The sequence below is a fragment of the Mastomys coucha genome, chromosome X (genome assembly GCF_008632895.1).
Source record: "Mastomys coucha isolate ucsf_1 chromosome X, UCSF_Mcou_1, whole genome shotgun sequence".
NCBI lineage: Eukaryota > Metazoa > Chordata > Mammalia > Rodentia > Muridae > Mastomys > Mastomys coucha.
Genome location: NC_045030.1, coordinates 136,156,998 through 136,183,398, shown reverse-complemented (window position 1 = coordinate 136,183,398; position 26,401 = coordinate 136,156,998). Strand labels below are relative to the sequence as shown.

The window sequence follows — 26,401 nt, the reverse complement described above, 5'->3', positions numbered from 1 at the left end:
TGAATAATACATAGCATCTGTACTAATGGAAAGCTATGTACCCGACAAATAGTAGGCACCCAATAAATATACTTGTGTTGAGTGAACAGGTATATAAGATAGAATAAATTATGTATGAAGACTGACTCTGATTTTTACTCCCCATTAAATTTATCATTAGGCCAGTGAAAGGTTTGGTATATGCCTTAATCGGGGTTACCATTGATATAATGAAACACCATGACCAAAGCAATTTTGATGATGAAAAGTTTTATTTCACTTACACACTTACAGGTCCATCAATGAAGTAAGTCAAGGCTAGAACTCAAACAGGCCAGCAACCTGGAGTTAGGACCTGATGCAGAGGCCATGGGATGGGGGTGCTGCTTACTGGCTTACTCCCCATTGTTTGATCGGCCTGCTTTTTATAGAACCCAGTAGCAGCATTTCAGAAATTATACCACCCACAATGGTCTGTGCCCTCCCCCATCAATCACTAGTTAAGAAAATACCCTATAGGCATGTGTACGTCCTGGTCTTATGGAGGCATTTTTTTTTTCATCTCCAGTGACTAGCTTGTGTCTAGTTGACATAAAACTAGCTATTACTGTATTGAAACAACATGAAACAGATAAAAATCCACATGTGAGTTGCTGCCTGTGCCCTGGACTGCCTGCTGCCCAACCCCTATTTGTCCTTGGGGGTTGGAGGTGGGGTAGTGTACTGGCTGGTTTTGTGTGTCAACTTGACACAGGCTGGAGTTATCACAGAGAAGGGAGCTTCAGTTGGGGAAGTGCCTCCATGAGATCCAGCTGTGGGGCATTTTCTCAATTAGTGATCAAGGGGGTAGGGCCCCTTGTGGGTGGTGCCATCCCTGGGCTGGAAGTCTTGGGTTCTATAAGAGAGCAGGCTGAGCAAGCCAGGAGAGGCAAGCCAGTAAGGAACATTTCTCCATGGCCTCTGCATCAGCTCCTGCTTCCTAACCTGCTTGAGTTCCAGTCCTGACTTCTTTTGATGATGAACAGCAATGTGGAAGTGTAAGCTAAATAAACCCTTTCCTCCCCAATTTGCTTCTTGGTCATGATGTTTGTGTAGGAATAGAAACCCTGACTAAGACAGGCAGCATAGAATCAATGGCACAGACTCCAGAAGCTGCAGCAAGCTCATCCGAACACTGCTGCAAGCTCCTTTAATACCGTCCACCTGTGCCCCATTGGTCCCAAGAAAGCATCTCCTCTAAACAGCATTTTCCGATTGGCTGGCACTGTCTGTGTCAAGCAATCCTTGGTCTCTCAGGCAGTTCTCAATTAGGTCCTGCTGCAGGAGATGCCTTTGTGGCTGCATGGCCCATGGCATTTATGCAGAAGCGGCCACATTGTTCTTCCTACAGTCAGTCACATTGTCAGGAAAAAAATGTCAATGTCTATTCTTACTGAATAGAATTTTACTGAAAGATATAGACTTTGAGCCTCTTTAATTTCAGTGTAAGATGTTCTTATTTTTTTTAATTTTTATAATATAGCTAATTTAATTTTTTTAATGTTTTGGAAGACATTGGCCAAAAAGGTCTTATGTAGGTTGATAGTGATTAAGATATAATCATTTTGATTATGTGGGTTAGCATACATTCTGAAGACACATTTCAAACCAAAATTTCTTTTTAGCTTCAGATATCTATACTAGCAATTATAAGAGATAATATGGAGAAATCCCATGTGCCCTTTACCCAGTTTCATCCAATGGTAATATCTCATAAATCCATAAGAAAACATTTAGAACCAAAAATACCAGTTGAAGATTCTTTTTGGACCTTAAGGTTTTTCATTTCTATCAATAAAATCATTCTTCCATTTTAAAGATTTCATTTGTAGTTTCAATTATGTGTGTATTTATAAAAACATTTTATGTACATACATACATACATACATACATACATATATACATACATACAAGAAGGTGCATGCATAGGTGCTATTCCCATAGAAGCCAGAAAAGGCTATCAGATATAGACCTGTATTTACTGATGTTTGTGAGCCACCAAACACAGGTCCTGGGAAACGAAATTAGATCCTCTGCAAGAGCAATATATTTTCTTAACTGCAGAGCCATCTCTTCAGCACCCCCTCACCATTATCCTTTCCTTAAAAATTCACGAATACATAAAACTTTATCAGTTATTAGAGTACAGTGTAGTATTTCAATAATGTATTCACTGTTTAATGCTTAAACCATGGTAAACATATCTGTCTCTTTGTTTATAATCTGTAGTCAAAGCTTTCAAAATTCTTTCTCCTAGATAAGTGCAATATGTACTTCGTTATTGTTATATATAATCAGTAATGTGCCAGATATTCTTGCTGCCACTTAAGTAAGATTTGGGGCTTATCTTTGCCCCATCACTTCCTCCTTTCCCCTGGTAACTCAGTCTACATTCGATATACTTTTTAGCTTCCTTATATGAGTGAGACCATGTAAACTCCTCATACTTTAAACACTAGAGCAAGGAAAGGAGGACTTTCTAGGAGAGCGTCTATACTGCAGACCTTCAAGTTAGTAAGTCAGAAGTGCCAAAAAACTGAGCAAAACATATTTCTAGCAAAATTTTTTGCCTTTCTTCTCCTGTCAAGCAGCCTTTTTACAACTAATTTTGAAGATAAGCTCCAACTTCACTTACAATCCCAGTTTACGAGGTCAGACTGGCTCCTGAACTTTTTTTACTTGGTCAGAGGAAAGACTCCAAAACAGCCATTCTACAGACTGTGAAGGTTATATTTAGGAAGATACATGTATATTTGCACACAATAACAATTAATGAAAACAGAGTCCGTAAATGTTAAAGAGAGCAAGGAAGGTTGGAGGGAGGAAAGAGAAGGGAGAAATGCTACAAGTATAATATATTCTCAAAAATTATAAAAAGTAAAAACATTCACACACTGTCACCCTCTACCTCTTGCCCCAAACAGAAAACTCTTTATGTTTATGATTCCCTACCTCGTGTTCAAATTAGATGTGTCTGTAGAATGTATAAAATTCCTGATGCCCAGGCCTTACTTCAGACAAGTTATATCAGAATCTCTAGGGGTGACAACCAGTTCTTGGCAATCTTTACAGCTCCTTGGGTAATCTTTCCATGCAGTCATAGTAGAGTTCTGTTTGTATGTGCTGTTCTAAACATTATAGCTGAAAGTCTTTCTGCTTGGAATAGCTTTCAGCTATTCTCCCTCCTCTTTCTATCTCTTTTCTTCTTTCTTCCTATCTATATTCTAAATACTCCCACTCCATCCTTAAAATCTCCACCTCTTATTCTGAACAAATTCTCATTGCTTTCTGTCTTCCATTCCACTACCTGCAAAATAAAAGACTGACAATATGGATTAGTTCTCCTTATGCTGTGGTAGAGAAGGCCTGGTGACTTGGGGGACATCAGTTTGTAGTATTGGGAACAGTGATTGGAGCTCTTCACAAGGTATGGTCACACCAAGATGTAGAGAACTGGACTGGAAAAGGAGGCAGTTGGTCCATGTCTAGTGACACACCTCAAACAGACAGATCTCACAACTCAAAAGTTCCATAACATCTCCAAAAGGTAACACCAGGCAAGGGCCAAGTGTGCAAGCAAGACATTTCAGACTTAAGATGAATGTGTGCACAGCCAAGCAGTCTACAATAGGCCCTCTGCTCAAAATCTCCATGCTTCTAGTTTTGTTCTTTGTTTGCAACCATTGTCCATACTACTCCCCAGTGCTAAAGAATAGTTTTGTGGTTTGTTCTCACCATTGCAAATCAGAGAACATCATGTACTTGCAACTTTTCTCAGGTCACTCATTGACCCTCTCTAATTGTATTGCCGTTGAACACCTTTCTTTCGGCAGCAGCAGAACACCCACCACGCAAACTTGCTTCTTCATGTTTCTTTGGCAAAATGTTGTTAAACAACAGGAGGGAAAGAACAGTCTGTAATGGCCTTTGTGAAATGCAACTGATTATGGCAGAAAGAGACATATAAACCATTGTGGGAATGAGAAATATTTGCCCTAAGAATCCCATCCATGTGTATGATAACAAATTGGAGTAAATTCTTGTTTGTGTGAACGGTTGGTTATGCAATGTGCCAGATATAGAGGATAATATTTTGTCAGAAGTCCAAAGGAGTCCTTTTATTCCATTTTCTGTTCACTTTTCTCTTCTCCTAAAGCAAAATTTTTCAAAAGATGTGCTTATGATACATACCAAAAATAAATTCATCTTATGGTAAGGTGGGGTCGAAGGATTCCCTATCTAAGTTTGTCTGTTACCTCTATCAGTGAATATAAAGATCGTCCTTTGTTACTGCCTGTGAAACCCTTTCATGGACTTTGCCTTCTTTACTTATAACACATGTCTATACAACAGTGAGTATTAATGCTCTCATCCTTGACACTTCATTATTATTCAAGCGATCCCCTGCACTCTCTGCTTTGGCTCCAGGGAAAGAAAAGGAGACTTAGTTGAGCTCCTCATAGCCTTGGACTCTTGATGAAAGAGTAGTGGTTACTTATATCAGTACCAAAAGACTTCACACTTTCCTTGGGAAAATACTTTTATTCACTTAACAGCGGTGGATGCATACCGTTTAGATATTGCACATTGTTCTCAGCACCAGAGATAGAACAGTGAACAAAACAATGTCCTTGACTCTGTAGAACTTGCATCCTACGACTGTAATCAGTAAACTGCTCTATCACATTGCCTGCATTTCCACTTTCAGGATACATTGCTGAGACCCTCTTTGACTCCCAGCTTTTCCTCTTCTTCTGTTTAGTGCTTTGAAAGAAACGTTTGGTTAAGTCATTTCTCGACTTAAGAAAAAAAAATCCCTCAAAGGCCTCCACACTCCCACCTCTATCATTTACCAAATAAAGCATTTAGCCCTTAGCTTGTCATTTAAAGTCCTCCATGATCTGGCTCCAACCCCGTTTTGGAATGTTATCCTTCAACTGTTCCCTTTTAAGGACTCTATGTTCTTTGCTACACCTTCTCAATTTGGAAACTTCTGCCTGGAATATTCCCCACAAAGTGCCTGTTTAAAAAAAAAAAAAAAACACTGTTCATGGCCCCGGTCACAAACCCTCCCCAACAAGCATCTCTCCTCATAGTTTAAACACCACTTTGGACTTTTTCCTGTGGCCTATTACCTTCTGCCCTGTGTTGTAGACTAACTCTTAAACTGGGAAACCTGAGTCTCTTAGCAAGAAGGCACTTTAGCCTTTGGGGCTGTTTCTTCCCCAGGAGTTTCTCTGTGCCATCTACAAGGAGAGAGGAAAACCTCAGCAAATTGACAGCACTGCTTTCACACAGTGGCACCCTTACCCTTCTTGGTTTAGAAAGACATATCATTAAGATCTGAGTTCATCACTAAAAGTTAAAGCCATTGAATTCTTGCTGTCTGCTGTTGTATAGAACTCAATACCTGCCATTTCATTGTTGATATTTGTTTTGAACTTTTTTTCTTGTCATTTATAGAGACATTCTTACCTCCGTTCTCCCTACGATCCTCCACCAAGCAGACAAGCTGGAGGTCTCCCCCGCTTTCCTGGGAGCAGAAGTCACCGGGGAGCTGTTATAGATTCCCAGCAAGCCTCAGGGACCATCGTGCAGATTGTCATCAATAACAAGCACAAACATGGACAAGGTAAAGGTAACCTCCTCAGCATGCCTGATATTTAGAGAATGACAGAACATTTATAGGACAGAGCAGTTTTTCCCATAAAAAAACTGTATACTTACATATGGATCACTTAATATGAAGTCTGCAAACTGGGTATGGACAAGTGACTGGAGGAGACTTATATAGGAATTTTCTCAGATGCACCCAGAGTAGTGTACAAAGTACCTTTTGTGCTTATGAGGCAGCCTCTGGGAGTTGGAGGTCATTTGGGGAAAAAAATCCACTTTTTTTTTTTTTTTTAACTAAGCAGAACACCCAACATTCAAAGGTTCTCGATGCCCAACACTTATGAAACTCTTCTCCATAGTTAAGTGTTAAGCCTTTCTCCTGGGACTCTTTTTAAATATTCTTAGATCCAACCTTAGAGGTTTTGCTAATGAGAATCATGCTTCCAATTGAATGAGCCAGTGAGATGTCCAGAAACTACCTATCTGAGCACTGGGACCACTGAGCAGGTTAATACTGTAGTGCACTCAGCCATGAGTCTAGTTATATATGTTCATTGGTCCAGTTTTCTCCCTTCTGGGCTCAAATACCCAAATCCAATTGTGGAATTGGGAAGAAGAGAACGGCATAATATTGATTGATTCTGAGTTTGTTGGGTGTCTTGTCAACCAGTTCTTTGGAACTAAAGCTCAACTGGTTCCTTTTTACATAACTACAAGCATGTTTTATTTTCTTTAGAGAGAAAAATAAATCAAAAGGCAATTCTTTGAGCAGGATAAAAGTAAATTATTAAACCAAATGAATGAATAACAGGGGTGAAAAACAATCCATTACAAAGAGGTCCTAGGATAAAGCCCAACAGAGAGGGTCAAGCCAAAGCTAGTTCATCACATCTGTTACTAGTTAGATGTAAATTTCAGATTATACATAAAAAACATCACTTTTTCAATCTACCAGCTAAAGAGAAAACTCCAAATGCAATTTAATAAAACAATAGTTATTAAAATAATTAGAAATACACATTATTGACCTGTGTTTGACTTGAAATGCATGGCTTTTAATTTGCAAGGCTTTCTGATACAACATTGTGGAAGACGAGTTAGGTAAAGATGCAGTTGGAGTTTTTCATCCTAAATTACCCCCAGTAGATTCCCTTTGCTCTGGAAACATTGCAAACCTTAAAAAATGATCGAGGACAAAAATAGACTTTGAAAGCCTCATGTAATATAATTTCCCTAAGAACTCTTCATTTTTCACAGTAGAAGCTCCATCCCCTGACAGCCTTGGTGTCCTACAAAAGCCCTGGCTGCTTCGAATTTCTTTATCTGACACATTTATTTGGATACAGTCCTTCTCTTTTGACCTTTCTGTTAGAGTTCACTGAAGAATCTCTTGTCTTCACCTTAATGCCCAAACCCCAGCTGGATGATTCAAAATCATCTTCTGGAATTTTTTGGTGGGAGGAGGCTGCCTTCCCTTCTAAGGCTACATTTTATTCCACTGCAGAGTGTGGGATTCTGCTCAGTCTGGATTGTTCCCATAGTCCAAAGGTTTAAAAGGAAGACAATACTTAATAGACCTCTAAATAGCACTGCCTGCCCTGTGTTCCCTGAGAATGGATCACACTTCACCTGAGCTCTTTCCATAATAACTGAGGTGCATATTCTTAGATCTTTGCTTAAAATCACAAAAGAAAAGCAACAAGACGCCTTCATTTGAAACTTGAATCCAGCCAAAATGTGCTTGAAGCCTACTCTGTACCCACTTGTTCAAAATGTTCTAGAAAATCGTGTCACTGTGTCAAGAGGATAGAGAAGAGATAAGGGTGGTATGAAGAACAATACATCCTGTCTGATTTCTGTGATTCTGTTCATAGCCCTAAGCCTCATTCTTTAGTATCTATTGAGAATCGCTGTGCACTGGGATCTTCTCCAGGTTAGGTTCTTGGAAATCTTTACACAGATTGACCTGTTAGAGGGTCCAGTACTCAGGCAGTTCTTGCAAAGTACAATAAAAGACAGTCAACATCATTCATATTCTTTAATGTGGCCCAGTGGACATGATGAGAAAGAAATAGCCCAATGATTCATCCCGAGTCTGTGTTGCAGCCAAATCAGTCAGTTCCTAGAAACGCTCCAACTGGGAATATGTCTTCCCCCAGCCCTGCCCAAAGCAATCCACCCTAGCCTAGAGATAACGCTGATCAAGATGCAGACAGGTCTCCTTGGGTATGATGAGACGATGGAAATAATAAAAGACACACCCAAACCCAATTACTGCTTGCCATATCCATAGTCTCAGCCTTAAAAGAGATGGAGCAGATTCATTCTCGGACATCTCCTTTCACATCACTGCCTGTCCATTTATTTTCCTGGAACCTAGCTCCATAAAGCTGACATATATGAAAAGATGTTATTTGTCCCTTTTTCTAAATACGTTCCCTCTCCCTGTAGCCCAGATGCATGTTTTTTTTAAGGTATTTCTGAAAACATTGAGTCAATGACTGTACTTCCCCTCAACAACTGCCTGAGGGGCAAAAGATATCTGCCTGTAAGGCAAGGACTTGCTGTAGCCATGTTTCTACCATAGCTACCAATGGGAAACTTGGGAAAATATCTTGGAAACTTGGAAAAAGATTAAAGACGTAAGTGCCACCACCTCACAAGTTACCTGACACATGTGTGTCCTTTCCCTCTCACTCTTGTCTTAGCATCTCTCTTCTTGTACCAAAACATAGTTTGTCAACATTAAATCCCATGCTCATCCAGCAATATTGGTAGGTTTGGCCCTCATAGTATTTAATATTATGAATGGATTTGATTCAGGATTTACATGAAATTCGTCCTTTGGAAAGAAGCAGTTTTTGAATCTAGCCCTCCTGGATAGCACATCTCTTTGGGAAATACCTAGAAGCACAACTATTTAGACCATACACATTTTCTATGGCACTCAAGATATTAAAAAATACTACATTCTCCTTGAGATTGTTTATCAGATGTTCAAGACAAATAGATTAATGTATTCATTCACTACCTACCTCACTGAAAAAATATTTGCAGTTTGCCTACTATTTTTCAGACTATTTGTAAACATCCAGAGGTTGCTGCAGATGCACATGGATAACTACTGAATATAGCTTATTATTATTGTAGGAGACTATCTCTGTAAATGCATCTTCTTGCCCAAAACAAAGGATGTTTGATATTTTAAAGAATTCATGGGTAGTGCTCTAAACCTAATAAGTCATCTCCACTCTCTCTACCCATGTGTTCTCTTCCAGTGTGTGTTTCCAATGGAAAGACCTATTCTCATGGAGAGTCCTGGCACCCAAATTTACGAGCATTTGGCATTGTGGAATGTGTACTGTGCACTTGTAATGTCACCAAGCAAGAATGTAAGAAAATCCACTGCCCCAATCGATATCCCTGCAAGTATCCTCAAAAAATAGATGGAAAGTGCTGCAAGGTGTGCCCAGGTAAAAAGGCAAAAGGAGCACTGGCTGGAGGTCCTGCCTTTGGTTGAATGATTCACACATAGTCCTACTCAGTCTTCTTTGTGCATCAAAACTATAAATGGCCTTTCTTATAGTTCTAACAATAATATAGTTCTAGCAAGAATGAACTACATTCTTTCCTCTTCTGAGACACTGATGGTTGCTTTGAAGGAATTAACTACTCAAAGTTTCTTTTGTCTAAAACCTCGACCACATGCCAAATTGCTTAACTTGTTACTTTTCTAAATTAGAGAGTTTACATTATCACTGTTTTAGGAAAAGTCACATCTTTGACATTTTAAATCACTAACTCACTTCAAGACATAATCCAGTACTCTTTCCAGATGAGATATGCATGAGTTACAGTGGAGAGAAATTAGGTTCCGATTCAAATCTAAGGTTATAATATGACCTTGAAAATACATCAAATTCGCATAGATCTAACCCCATGTGAAAATTTAAAAAGTTTATTACTGTGCTCCATCTTTGTATTTTAATTTGCAATTTCCTTTTGAAGTTTTTCAGATACATTGTATCTGTGTATACTTATGGGGTACGGTATGTTAATTCAAGATGCATATATAGAAGGTATAATTTTCAAATCAGGGTAATTATCATTCTCTCTCCTCTGATATTTATCCCTAGACTCTTCTAGTCATTTTAAAATTTATCATCAATTGGTTGTTTGATATGGTAACTCCACTGTGCTAAAGAAACAATTCATTCTAATGGTATTTTAGGATCTATTATCTAACCTCTATCTCCCCTTCACCACCTTTCAACACTAAAATCCTGTAAGTATATTGTTTCTTCATTAATGACAAGAACAGTAAAGTATATAAACTGACTTTCCCAGAGTCATGAAACTAATTAAGACAATCAAGATGTCAAACCCAGGTCACTTCCAGCCCATTGTCTTTTCTACTTGAAAATGTTGCTGATCTATTCTAAACACAAATTATTAAAATGGTGGTTTTTAAGATGAGCTACATAAAAAAATTACCATCTCTAATATTGGCTTTGTAACTTTAGCTTGCTACAGCCTTCCTGTGTGATCTAGAACAAAAACCTTCACCTTTATGAGTCTCCATTTCATTTTCTTCAAAATGAGATGGATAAAGCAAGTGACTTCCTACAGCCACCACTATCACCCCCAATCCCATAAATCCACTATCAGTGAATTAGCCATTCCCAGGCACACGAATGTATCATTTTATCATTTCTTAAGCCCTCTGAAAAGAATTTATATAAATACAAGTGAAAAACAAAACACTTTTTAAAAATGGAGATAGATCATTTATCTCTTCCATTAAACAAATGCTCCTGCCTAGCAGGCAAGCATGCATTCAGTGTAAATACATGAATATTTTCAGGTGAGCCAATGATTCCTGCAGTTGTCTGTACATTGGAATCCCCAGCGGGGGTTCTAATAGTACCTGTGCCTCATCTCCAGAGATTGCAATCTAATTGATTTGAATTGTGTCATGGGCTTGGACCCCCTTTTTAGTGCCTCAGGCTCCTTTGATGTGCAGAAAACCTTGAGAACAATTGCTGTATGATCACAGGGGCTCATGGTCCTTTAAAATGTGGTTTGTGGACCAGCAGCACCTAGGAGATAATTATAAAAGCTGACTCTCAGACCTCCACCTGCTCTGCATCCAAATCAGCAGTTAAAATTGTCAAGTGATTCTACTTGAAGTATATTAAAGTTTGGGAAGTAAAGATTTAAGGTAACTTTAATGGCCTTCATCTTCCATGGTAAAAGTCACAGGGACAGGATGTGGACATATAAAGGATAAGAGTTAACCAATAGTACAGAAATCAGTATACTAAAATTCAGGTGGAAGCATGCTTATTAGGGATAGGCAGGAAGCATACTCTAGGAATGATTTGGATATCAGGGCTACCCAAACATGGTGACTTATTATCACTTCAACGTCTGTAATCTCATTTAATCCATGAATCTTTATGTCAGTTGCAATCTCCAATCTCTTGGGCCAAAGTTCTAACATTTACACTTAAAGGAAAAATCTATGGTAAAAAAAAAATCAGTAAATACCTATATACTGAAAATAATTTTTTTCAATTTGATTCTTTTATTTTCAGACAAAAATCTTACTTCACACTGTACTTGGGATTTTATTCATATGAGTATTTGAAATAGAAGGAGAAAATTGGAACTGAGCATGCATTAGTTTAAAAAATAATTTCCCTCTCAGGTTGTCTGTGTTTTTAAAGCATCCAGATAAGCAACTCCACCTCTGAGAAAGTAAATGGAGACACATAAAGGTCTAAAAAGCCAGGATTTTTGGTGCAGTGTTATTTATAATAGTGAAAACTTGACAATGATCAGAAAATTCACTCATAAGGGAATGGCTAAATTATGGTATAAGTGCACTGTGGAAAATTATGCAGACATTGAAATCATTGTACACCAAGACTGCTGATGTGGAAATACTAAATTAAAAAGCAAGCTACAAAAATATGTGTATTATACTTAATTTTTGTGTTTAAGAAAGAGTTTGTCTGTGTTTAGATTTTTTTCAAAGCCTGGAAGGGACAATGACAGAATGTTTACAGAGATCATCTTTGGATAACTGACTTATTAAGTATCCCTATTTTCTTCCTTCACTTGTATTTTTAAATTTTTGAATAGTAAACATGTATTACTTTAATCACTTGAAAACATAATAAAAGTTGTTGTTTTAAAAACCACCTTCCAGAATCCCAATTGTCAATATATTATACAATCTGACTGACTGAATTTTGTTTCCCCTGATGAGCTATTTTGACAGTTTTCCAAATATGTTAAGATAACATATCCATCCGGCATCATGGAAAGAGAGAGTTCCAATCTCATTCTATGTACTTTTTTCTCTTTCGGAGCCAGACCTGGGTTTGTACACTTTAAAATCACTCCTAGGGGTTATATTGCCTAAGTGTCTCTGTCTGCATGGCCAGACACCTGTACAGAAATTCAGCACCTGCAAAGCATTAATGAGTTTGTCTTATTATCACTGTAAAAGACACATGTTAAGTACCTACTGCATGTAAACACAAACACTGAAGAATGATAGGTGAACAAGACAGGCAAAGGCTACAGCCTGGTTCTTGCATTGTCGTGGAGAAGAAACACAGTGAAACCAAATCAAGAACATTAATTTTAGCAGGTGACAGGGACTGTGAAGGGACTGTGAAGGGAAACAGCACAAGATCAGGAGATGGCGACTCGTGAAAAAACAAAAACAAAAACAAAAAACCAAAAAACATTTTCAAGACAGTAGTCAGGGAAGGCTTCTCTGAAAATGTGATGTTCAAATAGACTCCTGGATGCCATGCAAGGAATATCACACCATCAGTGGACTCTTCAAATAATCACACATGATCTTGAGGAAAATGGGCAAAGCAGTGAAAGAAAAAGAATATTGTTTTGGTTGGGAAGAAAGAAAGTTCACTGGTGACTAAGCCTAAAGTTTCATCCTAACAAATGATAGCAGGCTCCATCAGCAACAAACACAGGCAAAGCAAAGCAATAAGTTCTGCCTCTTTTCCATTGCTCTGCTAGAGGCCAGCTTTCCACTTTATGTCAGTGTTCACTTCCTGGATTGACTACAGGTTTCCCAACTCACTTCTCATACCCCTAGTCCTGCTGCCCTGATAACCTGACATTCCTTACACAATTCTTTTTTGGATTTGATCATAAAAACTTTCCTGAGCTGAGTTAACACATCTTTATCTGTCATCACCACCTCCCAAAATAATGGTATCTAAGTTTCTTAGTTCTAGATGGCGCAGGATAGTGTTCTCATGGGGAATGGACATGGCCAGCAATGACTTCAGTTGTGGCCCGGTTCGCTGAAAAGGAGATGAGAGTAGACGAGCATGAAGGTGAGGTGCCTTGAGATGGCAAGTCTGAAAAGTGCAAGATCTTATCAAATACGTCTGCCTAAGGATAACATTTGCCTCTTGTAGGGTCTTCCAGTTTCAACTAGGGCTGAGTAGCTAATGGGGCTTTGTTGTTTGTGGATTTCTTCAGTTGTGTAAGTCCGGATCTGAGGAGGGGCTGGTGCTTCTAAATGACTCGTTTGGATACTGAGAAAACTCTGAGCATATGACTGCTAGTGACAACATGGGTTGGGTTACATGTGTCAGTTACATTCATTCAGCCCTCCTTATAAAGGTGACAATTGAATTCCTAGAAGTCCCTTCTTCCTATTTGAAAACCTAGCACACAGCCCTCAATTATCTAACATTACCAAAAAAAAAAAAAAAAAAAAAAAAAAAAAAAAAAGGACTGGCCTGCCAAGTAATCAACTGGCTAAAAAGAAAGAAATACAAGGGGAGACAGGAAGCTTGATTGTAAGGATAATCCACAAAATGAACAATCCAAGTTGGAACTGTCAAGAAATCAGGATGGTTTTCTCCTCCCAGTGCCAAATGGTGGAAGATGGAGATAGAGAAAAAACTTAATGGGGTCTAAAAGAGACATACAATAGCAATTTGATCACAATGTCCGGTCTAATATGTCTGATTAGACAACAGTGAGTATGAGCCACAGATCCCCCAAACATTCAACCCTTAAGTGATTTCATCACTGACAGTTCAGCTATTCTGATAGATGGCTTCTGTATAGTCTCAAAGTTTTTATGGTGTGTAAAGCTTTTTCTTCATTGTTTTTATTTGAGTTATATACTTTGAATACACACCTAACAAAGGAACAATTCACCAGTAATCAACCAGGGGGACTTATTTTTAGGTATGTCGCCTGGGCAAAGGGGAATGTCATGTAAAATGCCAAGTTTTATGGGGCTGGTGCCTTTCTTTATTCCTAGGAGCTGAAGTTCAACAGTTTGGTATACATAGGATATGATCCACACACAGATGGTGGATCTGGATCTGACCAATTTTTTGTGTATCTCCTAACCGTTCCTTTGGCATAGCATACACATGACTAATCTGACATCTAGATTTTGGCACTGATACTGATCCGGTATTATCATCCCTCTTACAAACAAATCAAAGAGCATTCAGAAATGTCAAGCCAATTTGGATGGATATGTTGGGCAAGTATATGCACATAAGTGAGTGTCATGAGTGTTTTCTAAGTATACAGAAATGATGTCAGAGAAGCTAACCAAAGCCCTGTCAGCCCATTTCCTGGGCCTCTTTTAGCAACATGGGGCTGGACAGAACACGATTCTACTCTAGTATGGAAAATTCAATTCTCCCTTAAGTACCTAAAAAATATATACCTGGCTATACTATTCCTCTTCATTGAAGTCCACTTCTCAGTGACTGTTTTAGGGAGATCCAGTTCAGTTTATGGCTGTACCCTATATAGCCATGGATTCTGACATCACATGGAGGTTATCTTTGTCTCGGTGACTTGATGGCTGCTAAAGGATCAGCTGGAGCTGAGTTAGTGAGGTAAATCTGGAAACCTTGTTTCAGTAATGATGTTCTTCTTGATTGTTTACTCCTGACCAGTGTCAGCAATTATAAACAGTGAAATGGATAAATACAGATGTTCGCTTCTAGTTTTAAAAAAAATCTATGCCAAACCTCTACTTGCTTCCTGGTTCCAGAAGAACCTCCAAGCCAAAACTTTGACAGCAAAGGTTCCTTTTGTGGAGAAGAAACCATGCCTGTATATGAGTCTGTGTTCATGGCAGATGGAGAGACAACCAGAAAACTAGCTCTGGAGACTGAGAGACCACCTCAAGTAGAGGTCCACGTTTGGACTATTCAAAAGGGTGAGCAAAATGACATTGAATTTGTGTTTTTAAGTGTAGCAGAGAAAGGACGACTTGCCTTAATTTTGCTTCAACATGTTCTTATGTTCGGTCAGAAGTTATCCCCTGTTGCTTAGAAACTGGCAGGTGTCTAGCATAGATATTATGCTTTCAAATTTAACATGGCCTGTGCTAAAGATTAACGATTAACTTTTAAGATTCCCAAAGTTATCTTTTTCACAGCACCAAAATCTGAAGGAGGGATTTTTTCCTCTTTTGGTAACAAAGCCTTTTGTTTTCAGGAAAAAATTTCAAGAATAGATACATTCTCTCTTATACATCATTTTGTCTCTTATTCTTTTTATCTTTATAACTTCTAGAAAGAAGAGCATGTGGTTCAATTTTGACCAATATGTCTTTTCAAATTTCATTTTTATTTTTTAGTTAGGTTACAAAGTAGCAGGTTTTCATATATAGTTTGCTCGTTAGTTAATTAGTTATTATTTTGTTTGATCCATCCCATTTTCCTGACTAGCTTTCATAGACTCCTTTACTCCTGGTATTTCCTCTTCTACTTTCATATTAAATGTTGTTGCCTTTTGTACATCTCTCCCTTAAAGCCTTTTTTTCTTCTAGCTTCCCAACATCAACACATATGCTTACTCTCACAAAAATACACATATATACAAATTAGAAGGTAGGATTTGCATATAAGGAAGCACACACCCTGTTTTTTTCTTTCTGGCTGCATATCATTCTCATTGAACCAACTTGTTGTTTTGTTTTGCCTTAGTTCTATTTTTATATCAAATACCTAAGCCCTACCACCAGAGTTTAATTTGTTGGTCTGAGCAAAGAAAGGCACATGCATCAATCAGTATATTTCCATAAGTTCTCAAAGTGATTCTAATCTATGGCCAACATTGTAAACTAATAAACTGCAGCCCACCTTCCCAATACAAAGTTCAAGAAAAAGGAAAACCCATTCTTCCAGTGTGAAGCTATGTCTGTGGAATTACACCATGCACTCTGGATTAAGAGAAATTTAAAACATCCTTCTTACTTTCAAAAAAAATTATGGTCTTGGGCTCACTGTGTAAAGTGTTAGTGACAAGCCTGATGACTTCAGTTCCATCCCTGGGACTCACATGGTGGAACTGAATCCCACAAGTAAATTGTCCTCAGACCCTCACATGTGTGGTATGGTGCACAAGCGCCTACATACACACACACACACACACACACACACACACACACACACTGAAAAGATTATAATCTCACTCAAAACAATACTGTCATGATATCCAGTTGCCTTTCTGATTCTTCACAGCAGCCCCCACAACAACCACTATTCCTTTTAATACTCAATGTGTTCCCACATCTATCTGTTCATACCACCATAATGTACAGACAAGACTGCTGATCTAGATTGGTCAGGGTTTTCAGAAATTCAATGGTAGGCTTAAGATTTCTCTTGGGCAATAAGATATATCCTTTATCCGTTAAACCTACCTCCTGTCCAAGGCTCAAGAGTACTCAAATAGCCAGGTATAGTGGCACATACCTTTAATCTTATTACTTGGGAGGCAAAGGCAGGTGGATCTCTTTGAATTCAAGGACAGCCTGATCTACATAGTTGTAAGCCAGCCAGGACTACAAAGTAAGCCCCTATCTCAAAACAGCAATGATAATAACCAGTGTTCAAACGTGTATTTTTCAACATCATGTGTAGAACTGTACTAAGGTACTGCTAGCTAGTCCTTCTCTAGAGATGAGAATTTGATAGGCCTTGGGTACATTACAAACATTTCATGATTAAGGCAGAAACTTGTGATACTAATTCAAGTGTGGTACTTGGATCCTATTTTGAGAAACACTGCTAGAATTTTTACTGCATCTTTTCTTTTGCCTTTTCCCAACAACCTTGCCTTTTCTCCCCACCCCTTAGAAAGAATGATAGGATGCACATATGCTTTTCAGCCATGTTTATTTTGGCTTTATATCTAAGCATGTTAATTTTCTCTCTTTAACTCCATAGTATGTTTACTAGTCACCTGGGATTAAGAACTGGCCTGATGGTTTCTCAAGCAGTGATCCCAGCCACATATCCTTCACCCCACTGAAGTACAGATGGCTCACACTTTGCCGATAGAACATATATCAGTAGGCTCTACTCATACTGAAGGGAGGCTTATGCTTCCTGTACACAGCAAAACCCAAGCTTTGTCTTCTTTATTCACTCTTAACCACTGAGTTCAAGTGAGCTGGTGACATGTTGCTTCTTAACTACTTGGCAGGTTTCAGTTATTTAGTTTCTAATAGAAACTATTTAGGCAAAGTGGAAACTGTGGGGAGATGAGGAAGAACTCCCCCCCCCACACACACCATTTGTTTAGGTTTTGTTTGTTTGCTTGCTTCCTTGTTAAGAGAAGCCTACAGGAATTAGTACTATTTTCCAAAGGAAAAATTTGCTCTTCTCTGTGAATTCAGGAATGGGGGTAGTGTCTCCATTTACACAAATAATATGCCTGTGATTCTACTACTGGCTTTTTATTGTTTAGCCAGGAGGGCAGCCTAGTGGTTTGGCAGGAACTAGTCTACCCAAATTATGACCAAAGGCAGAACTTCTAATATTGCCTCTGGCTACAGAAGCTCCAACCAGTACTTATGCTTTTCGTAGGCAGGAATCCCATGGTCAGAAGTACTACCTTCCTTATCTCCAGTCCCAGGAGAAGCTAAAGAAAGTCCAATGAGCCAAGGAGACAAATGGAGTCAATTAAAATCCCTGAACCGTCCAAGTTCCTGGTTAAGTACATTACACAGCCTAGCTCAATACTCCTAAGACCCAGTAATAAGATTATATGCTCAGCCTGGGCAGAAAAGAGGGTCTTTGCTTCCAAAAAGAGATAGAAAATATTTCATCACCTGTTCTACTTTGTGCTTGGCCCTAGGCATTCTCCAGCACTTCCACATTGAGAAGATTTCCAAGAGGATGTTTGGGGAGCTCCATCATTTCAAGCTGGTTACTCGGACTACCTTGAGTAAGTGGTACCTCCTTTTACTCCTTACTTGAAACCACCTCTAACTTTTAAATGTAGCATAGGCACACAGGAAGTACCTCCGTATTATTCTCAGTGATCATAAAGAATGCTCAGTATCAACATTAGGGAAGGTTCTATTCCTCTTTTGAAGGACCAAGCAGCCAATAGGGTGTCTGAGTGCAAACGGGGAAAGCTTGGGCATGATGAATACAAATTGTGATACAGTCCACATACAAGCTATTTCAGGGCAAGGATTCTTAAATGTCTTTTAAAAACTGATAAACCAATAAATAAATAAATAAATAAATAAATAAATAAATAAATAAATAAAACTGATAAACCAAGGCCCAAGAGGGTAGAAGGAATTTTCACAATATTTCAGGTATGGTATAATTGTGGAGTCTTAGTATCTGGAAGGCTACGTTCTCTGGGGACGAGGAAGAGAGACAGAGATAAAGAATCCCTGATGTTCTATGTTACAGCAAAGCTCTCTGACCCTTTTTAAAGCTTCCACTAGGTGCTCATGTTTCTTTAAAAGCATCGAGGCATTCCTGCAGAGTTGCAGCTCTCCTACTTTCTACACTAGATGGAGCTTAGGGATTAGATTCTGCACGGTGCTGGGGTGGGGATGGGTGGGGAGCACTTCTAATGGAATAAAAGGCACCAGATTTCTATCCACAGGGAATTTCTAATGGGCAAGACAGAACAGGAACAGGCCTTCAGCGTGAATTAGAATAGCTGTGAGAAGTTAAATTCCTAAGTGCTCAGGGGAGTCTGCAAAAAACAATGAGATGAGAGCCAGGTGGGCTTAGTCGAGGAAGGCTTCGGGGAGGAGGTGCTTTTTCAAAGAAAAGGGTGTGACTGGGCAACAGGTCAAGAAATCAGTCCAGGGTGAAGGTGCAGCCTAAGAGAAGATTCAGGCAGGAGCAAACAAGAACTGTGGGTGGGGGTGAGGAATGAACACCAGGGCCACATAGGGTGCAATGAAGATGAAAAGAGTTGGTATAAAGTAGTCAAAAGGCTTAGAAGAAGCCAGTGAAAAGTGCACACACAAAGCAAGTAACCTTGGGAGTAGCTACACAATGACACAGTGATATCAGCATGGTGCTCTGGGCCTTTTGATAGATTTAAGAAGCACTCACCTTGGTGAGGCCTTGCTGTGAAAAGCCTTGTTTGCAATGCTAAGACGTGAGATTTGACCTCCAGTATAAAGCACAGCACTGGAGGTTAGTAAGCAAGTAAATGGTGTACTTCCATATGGCTTTTAGAAAGAGGGGGTTGCTGTGTGGAGTGGGGGTGCACCATTTAGTAGCAGAGCTGGGAGTCTAAATTAGGAAGTTCTCACACTATATGGTCTGTGAGACAAGGGAGGATAGATCACCAGGAGAGATATTTCTTTTTTTATTACATATTTTCTTTATTTACATTTCAAATGATATCCCCTTTCCTGGTTTCCCTTGGGAGAGAAACCCTATTCCCTCCCTCCTCCCCCTGCTCACCAACCCACCCTCTCCAGCTCCCTGGCCCTGGCATTCCCCTACACTGGGGAATAGAGCCTTCACAGGACCAAGGGCCTAGGAGAGATATTTCTAAGACTAAATCAACAGGATATATGTCACAGGGAGGAGGGAGTTATTTTGGAATGGCTCCAGTATTAATAACTTTATAGATTTGGTAGATAGTAATGCCATTCACCAATGAAAAGCTAAAGAATAAGTAGGTAGTGCTGAATAATGACCTTTGCTTGGAATGTATTTTGATCAGGATGCCTGAGAACTACCTAGAAAGGTCTTCTGTATGTCTTTTGAAAGATCAATAGAAATTAAAATGAACAGTATGAGAATTTGGTTGCAGATGTTAGGAAATCCCTATGAGGGAGTAAGGAATAAAGGAGACAGAGACTAGGGGCCAGGGAGCAATGGTGTGACTTTCAAAATGACTATTTCTCCATAGAACACACTTCAGTTTGTGTTGTGAGCAAGCCACTGGATTGGGTTCCAGGGGATGTTGAAGCTGATTTAGACATACTCTGTGCCCATAATAATTAAGATTGTAGATGGGTAATGGAAGTAGATACTGTGTGTCCCAAAGTGTATAGTCTAAAGGAAGGTGGTAATGAAATGATCCAATGGAGTCACCTGGGGACACAGAAACAAGCCCAATGCACTCACATAATGTGCCTCCATAGCTCAACATGCAGTAAGGCTTTGGTAAATGCTGTCTTCAGTTTGCCTTCTACTTTCCTACTGAGGCATGAAGAATAAGAAGAAATAAACAGGACGATCAAGTCTCAGTTATATTCTCTTGTGAGTAGGGAAGCACAGAGGTTCAAAGCAGGTTTAGAATGAAAAGGAATTTCCTGACCTTGGGCTCAGAGTTCCCCAGATTTCATCACCAGGAAGACAGGAATAAAAAAGAAAAGTGAGGATCTGCTTTGAATCAGCAGGCAAATAGAAGTGATACTACCAAGTTAAGAGTGGAAAAGGCTGTGCCAGTATGAGCATGGAAGGCTAGAAGCAGCCATAGGATGGCATTTCAGGGTGCCAAGGATGCACAAGGACATGTAGATATAGAAGAAAATAAATATGAGTAATTGTTAACAAAGAAGAGAGGAGCAGGGAAAATAACAATAATCAAGTAACCCAAACCATTACACGGAGCCCAAAGAAAGCAAGCTGTGATCCGGTAATTAAGTGGATATTGCTGTCCACAGGCATTTTTTTTTAACTTGGTGTGAAGTGAACCACCTATAGAGCAAGCCAACAGACTGTATTTTATAAATGCTGAATACACTATAAAAATTCTAAACACGGGTGGGGGGGGGGGTGGAGTTGATTCGGTGGTTAAAGAGTGTAAACTGTTCTTCCAGAAGATTTGAGTACAGGTCCCAGTACCCACATCAGGATGGTTCCCAACTTCTGGCCCAGGAGGGGTCTAGTACTAATGAACCCCTATGGGCACCTGCAATCACTCACATGCATGTATCACTCCCACTCCACACACGAACTATTTAAAATCAAAAAAATCCTTTAATAAAAGCTTTCTAAACATGGTGCGTAGGATTTGCTCATGGAAGAACAGTTGCATCTCACTTGAGGATATCTATCAAATGCTATGTATTAAAGTGAAAAGTCCATGTCTTATTTTCTGTCTCTATTCGAGAAACATATTTGTGTGGGGGGGTGCTTTTTTTTTTTTTTTTATGAAACCACCTGCCTTTCATGTTGAAAATGTTCAGAGAGTGCTACAAGGATGTGGGAATGAATGAAGGGAACTGGTTGTATTCCTAGGTAGTTCAGCTTTGATCTTACACATTCCTAATCATTCTGTGTTTGCCTTTTAGACCAGTGGAAGATCTTCACTGAAGGAGAAGCTCAGCTCAGCCAGATGTGCTCAAGTCAAGTGTGCAGAACAGAACTGGAAGATTTGGTCCAGGTTTTGTACCTGGAGAGACCTGTAAAGGACCACTGTTAGACAAACACAGCCAGGGTTGGATAGTATCAATCAAGGAAACCCAAGCTGTAGCTGAACTGCTGGCTTACTTTGCTTAAGTAAACAGTGCTCCAAAACCCCAAAATCAACCTCAGTCAAATTATCCACACCAGCCACAGCATACTGTGTTCCTCCATGTGCAGCGGTGTGCTAGCCCTCAAACATCTCCTGTAAAGAGAATAGAGGAGTCTTTAATGGTTTCTGGAGGGAGAAGGGATAGGACTTTGGAATACAGCTCTAGTTTCTCTGAGAATCACTTTTATTTGCAGATTAATATTTTCAGATTAAAGTAAAAAAGAAAAAGAAAAAACACTTTTAGGAATTCTATGTAGAAAATCACAAGAAGAAAAAGACATTGTTCAGCTTGAGTTGGGTGATGTCAAGCAGTCATTTGTATGAAATACTTTTTGAATGTTCAAGTGTCTTTCGTTCTCTAAAAAAGTTATTCAGTGAGTGGCAATACAGTCAGGTGGTTATAGAGCACATACCTAGCATACTTGGAGCCATGGGTTCTATTTCAGAACTGACAAAAAAAATTCCATTCTCATATCTCATGTACACACACACATACACACACATATACACACACACTGTACATGTAAGTGCCCTTCTTTCTTGCTCCTAAACACCTTTGAGGTTATTGGTATCCAGAGAAAGAAAATAAAAATGTATGCAAAAAAAACCAAAAAAACAAAAAAACAAAAAAAAAAAACCCTCTGTCCTCAAGCCTTTAAGGCAGATTTTTAAGTTATCAGCCATAGTCCTAGAGTGAAGAACCCCATTTGTGGGTCTTGTTACCTTTGAGGTGCTAAATTCATTTTGCCTACTAATACCACATCTCTTTCCTTATCTGAATCTATGGCACCTTCATTAGGAAGGTAGAATTTGGAGAAACCATCAGAAGCTAAATGTATTCAAAACAAAATAACCATAGAAGGATACAACTGATAAAAATAAAATAGCCCATTTTTTCACAGCTCTAAAACTAACTGGTTAATAGGCTAGTGATGCTCATTAATTTTCTTGAGGCAATAGTCACCTAGGCAGACACTTTAGGTTGGCACTTTTATTCTAAAAGCCTTTTTAAGGGTAATCTTCCTTCTCTAATAACAGGAGTTGAAATTTTACTTTTCAAAGAGTCCTTATGGGATTCTCAACATTAGTTCTTCTGTTAAGAATTCATTCAGGGAGCTGAGAAGTCTGGCCAAGATCTTTGTCCCAACCCTTCCTACTAGTCTTGCCTTATTCTTAGTATGGGTTGCATTGGGAATTTTAGACCAGGCTGCTTCTAAAATGGTTATTTGCAGCCCAATTTCTCAACATTAATTATCCTCTCTGTGGCTTGGCTTTAGAAATCACCTTTTGGGAAAAAAACTATAAATATTTTCTAGCAAGGATCATAGGCCCACTTTCTGGATTTGCACTCTGAGGAGCACAAATGAGCTCACATGAGTACTGAGAAATTTGAAGACCAAGATATCCCATATTTCCCACTCTAGGTGAGAGAACATGCTAGGAAAAAGTGTGAAGAGTCCTGTCTTTACTAGAAGAGAAGGTTTCTATAAAAGACACACCAGGCTTTGGGACCAGAGCTTCATGAGACAAACTTCTTGCCAGCCAATTACACATTCTTCTCAGAAGAGGGGCATAGGGCATCCTGGACTGAAAAGCCACAGAACATTATTGAACATGTGATGGGGGCAGTGCCAACCTTCTGTTGCTCCCCTCTCAGAGGAAACTGTTTCCAGAGTGTGGAGATCAGTTACCAGATCCTGAAGGAAAGTGGTGATTCCCCTGCTTGATGTTTCACCCACAAAGTTTCCCACCCAGGTGTTCTCTGAAAGCTTAGCCTCAAGGGAACACCTAAAGAGCTCCCCTACATAGACTCCTGCCTCCAGGTGCAGGAACACACCTTTCTAAAGTGCTGTGGGAAGCAGGAACTGGGGAGCTGTGCTAAGTCAATGTAGACATTCTCCAGCATTTTGGTGTTGGGTAGACTATAAAGCATAGGGGAAAGAGGCCAAATTGCCTGTAGTCAGTAGAGAAGAATAGATGTTGTTCTTCTGTATATTTATTTCTATCATAAACACCTGGGAAAGCAAAGACTATAAGCACCATTTTGCAGTTTTATCCATTTTCCAGTTAGCTCATGTAACCAAATATGAATAACCGAACAGTATTACCCTTTTACCCTTCTCACGGGATGCATACCAAAATATGGTACTTATTCATGTAGTCACTGTGTTTCTGGATTTTTTTTATGTTAATAAAATTTTAATTTAAAAAGTTTATGTCTGAGAACATCATATGATTGACACCCTGGTCAAGACTGTCATTCAATGGGGTAAATGATGATGGGTGGGCCTAGTGGTGTCACAGTCACCTGGACATTCTTGTCATACTTCTCCTTAATAGTTAGCAGTGTCCACTTAGCAGTAAAGCTGCCTAGATTCTTAAGCCAGCTCTACAATTACTGGATTTGTCAGTCTTACCAGTGGGAAAATGGGATAATGATGATACTATTGCCCTTTACCTGAAATCTTGCCAGAAGACTTAATATAGTCAGGACATACAAAATAATTACAATACTGTCTTAGTGTCTATTGAGTATTCATCAATGGCCATGGATATTTAAGGTGAGCAGGGCACTTAGAATGATCATTGGTGTTCTACTTCCCCTTGGACCACTGACTTAGATTTCAAGAGGATCTCAATTTTGACCTGCTGTTCACAGCACTTTCATGCAGTTTGTTAGGGACCAGTATAAGGATGTTGTTAACATGTGTTTATCCAGACTAAATTCCCTCAAATTCCCAATGTTAACTAAATACAAGCTGTTGAGAACTTAGAATGTGTAAGGACTTTAGGAGATAAGTCCAAAGTGTCAATAGTTGAGGTAGCAGATGTTAGGCTAGAAACTATGCACTGATGTTGGTAACATAGGCAAGGAAAAGTATTGAAGTCTCTGGTGCAGAGGCCTCATTGGGGTAGCTTGTAAAAGATAAGTGGAGGGATGGTGTGAGGAATTTGAGCTAGAAGCTCAAGAGAACTCACTGGAGAAGCTCGCTCATAGAGTGAGAAAAATCAAAAGTAATAGAGGAAGTGTCTGTAGAAGGAAATAGGCTCCAAACCATTTTGTCTTACCTATGGGAGCTATCTGTCCCTATCATAACACAAAGGGGAGACAGACTATAGAAAGGACAAGATTAAAGACCACGGGTACTAAGGGAGTTAGTTAGTCTGTTTCATGTAGGCAGTGAGAAGTCATGTCCCATGCTTCTCTCAGGACACAACTCTTGACCCACAACCTAGGTGGCCGTTCAGCTTTGCATGTTGAGCATTCCCACCTAGTTCCAGCATTATCTCTATTATCTCACTTCACTTATACTCAGCTTTTCGCTTCCTTCTAGAAACATATGCTATGAGTCAAAATATTGTCTGACATCCATTGAGGAAAGAACAAAGAAGTCGAACTACACCTCTGCAGATCCATTCTGTTTTATTGCCTTCCTCAGATTACTTCTTTCCCACCTGCACTTCTTTCAGCCTGTCAAGTTGGTGCTCCTATATACAGACAAGAATTTTAGGCTTTTGCTCTCAACTCCTCTCGCAGGATCTTTCTCTCTCCTCCTCCTCCCACAGGTCCTAGGAAGCAACAAGGACCATCTCACATGGGTTTGCAGGGAAGGCCTGTATGCTCCCACACATTGCCCACCATTTTATACCTTCCTTGTTTTTACTTTTTAAAAAAAAAAAGAATTTATATTTATTTTATGTGTGTGGGTATTTTGTCTGTATATATGTATACACACCATATATACCTGGTCCGCCGTATGGGGATGAGAAGTTGTCAGAGCCCCTGGGACTCCAGTTACAAATGATTGTGATCCTCCATGTGGCTTCTGTAAATCAGACCCAGGCCCACTAGAAGAGCTCAGGTATCTCTCCTGGCCCTTCTTTGACTCGTGAAGGAGTTCAGAATATGCTCTCAAAACTGTGCCCCTTTGGCATAAAAATTATCTTGAGCCAAAGGCAATTAAGAATCAATAGCTTCAGAAAAAAATGCTCTGCTCTACCCACAACTGCCAGAAAGTAGAACAAATTTTCCATGGAGCAAGGTAATCTTCCTGCATTCCAAGGACAGGGTAGGAAACCAACACAAAGATGATTTTGAATGAACAGAGAAGTCATACTAAATTAGTTTTCAGCATCCATTCATCCCCTCTCCCTAATTCATTTCCTAGTTGCTCCCCCAGAATTCATCAACCATTAAAATTCAAGATTTCTTTCCTATGTTAAGACAACATATAAGCCCCCCTGAATCTAACCACCTTTTAGAGTTTTATTTTCTTTCTGTGAACTTCTGTGTATATACATATTAATAAACCTATGTGCCCTTTCTTGTGTATCGGCTTTTTTCCATTGATTTACATTCATAGATCCATAGTCGTGAGCTAAAAAGGAGGAGAAACAGTGTTCCCTCTCAAATAGCTCTCTATGATAGGCATTGCTAGGAAAAAATATGCCCATGTTCTCTCTGTCTTATCCACAAGTATCTTCACACCCCACTATTGTCAGCTCTGTATACCTGGCGGGGCTTCTGTTTACCACCAGTGACAGCACCCAGAATCTGCTGCCATCCTTTGAATAAAGAGAGAGAACTCCAACTTGCTTTGCACCTGAGACACTACTTTGCCACCTCACATTGAAGTAAACAAAGTATTGATGAGTGTGTGTTACTGTATCCATCCCTTTGGGTCACACTTACTGGTTTTACTTCCTACCATTACCCTTGTTTAAATTGACTTCAAGAGTCTACCCAGAGCTCTCAGGTACTAAACCACCAACCAAAGAGTACACATGGAGGGACCCATGGCTCCAGCTGCATATGTAGCAGAGAATTGCCTTATCTGGCATCCAAGGGAGGAGAGGCCCTTGGTCCTGTGAAGGCTCGATGCCCGGGTGTTGCGGAATGAGAGGCGGAAGTGGGTGGGTGGGTGGGGGAACAGCC

General features: G+C 39.5%; 1 protein-coding gene across 3 annotated transcripts in view; it reads left to right on the top strand.

Moving 5' to 3' along the window:
- The window catches only part of Chrdl1 (chordin like 1), a 109,658-nt gene extending 86,261 nt beyond the window's left edge, over positions 1 to 23,397 (top strand). For 2 of the 3 annotated variants that reach the window (XM_031368865.1, XM_031368860.1), the window contains exons 8-12: positions 5,482 to 5,650; positions 8,913 to 9,107; positions 14,711 to 14,878; positions 17,809 to 17,898; positions 21,242 to 23,397. In XM_031368865.1, the coding sequence (XP_031224725.1) occupies positions 5,482 to 5,650; positions 8,913 to 9,107; positions 14,711 to 14,878; positions 17,809 to 17,898; positions 21,242 to 21,372 (753 nt within the window). In that variant the 3' untranslated portion in view covers positions 21,373 to 23,397. Of the gene's footprint in view, positions 1 to 5,481; positions 5,651 to 8,912; positions 11,841 to 14,710; positions 14,879 to 17,808; positions 17,899 to 21,241 lie in introns of those variants that run through there. The other variant, XM_031368866.1, reaches the window with a different exon arrangement.
- The last annotated feature ends 3,004 nt before the right edge of the window (positions 23,398 to 26,401 follow it).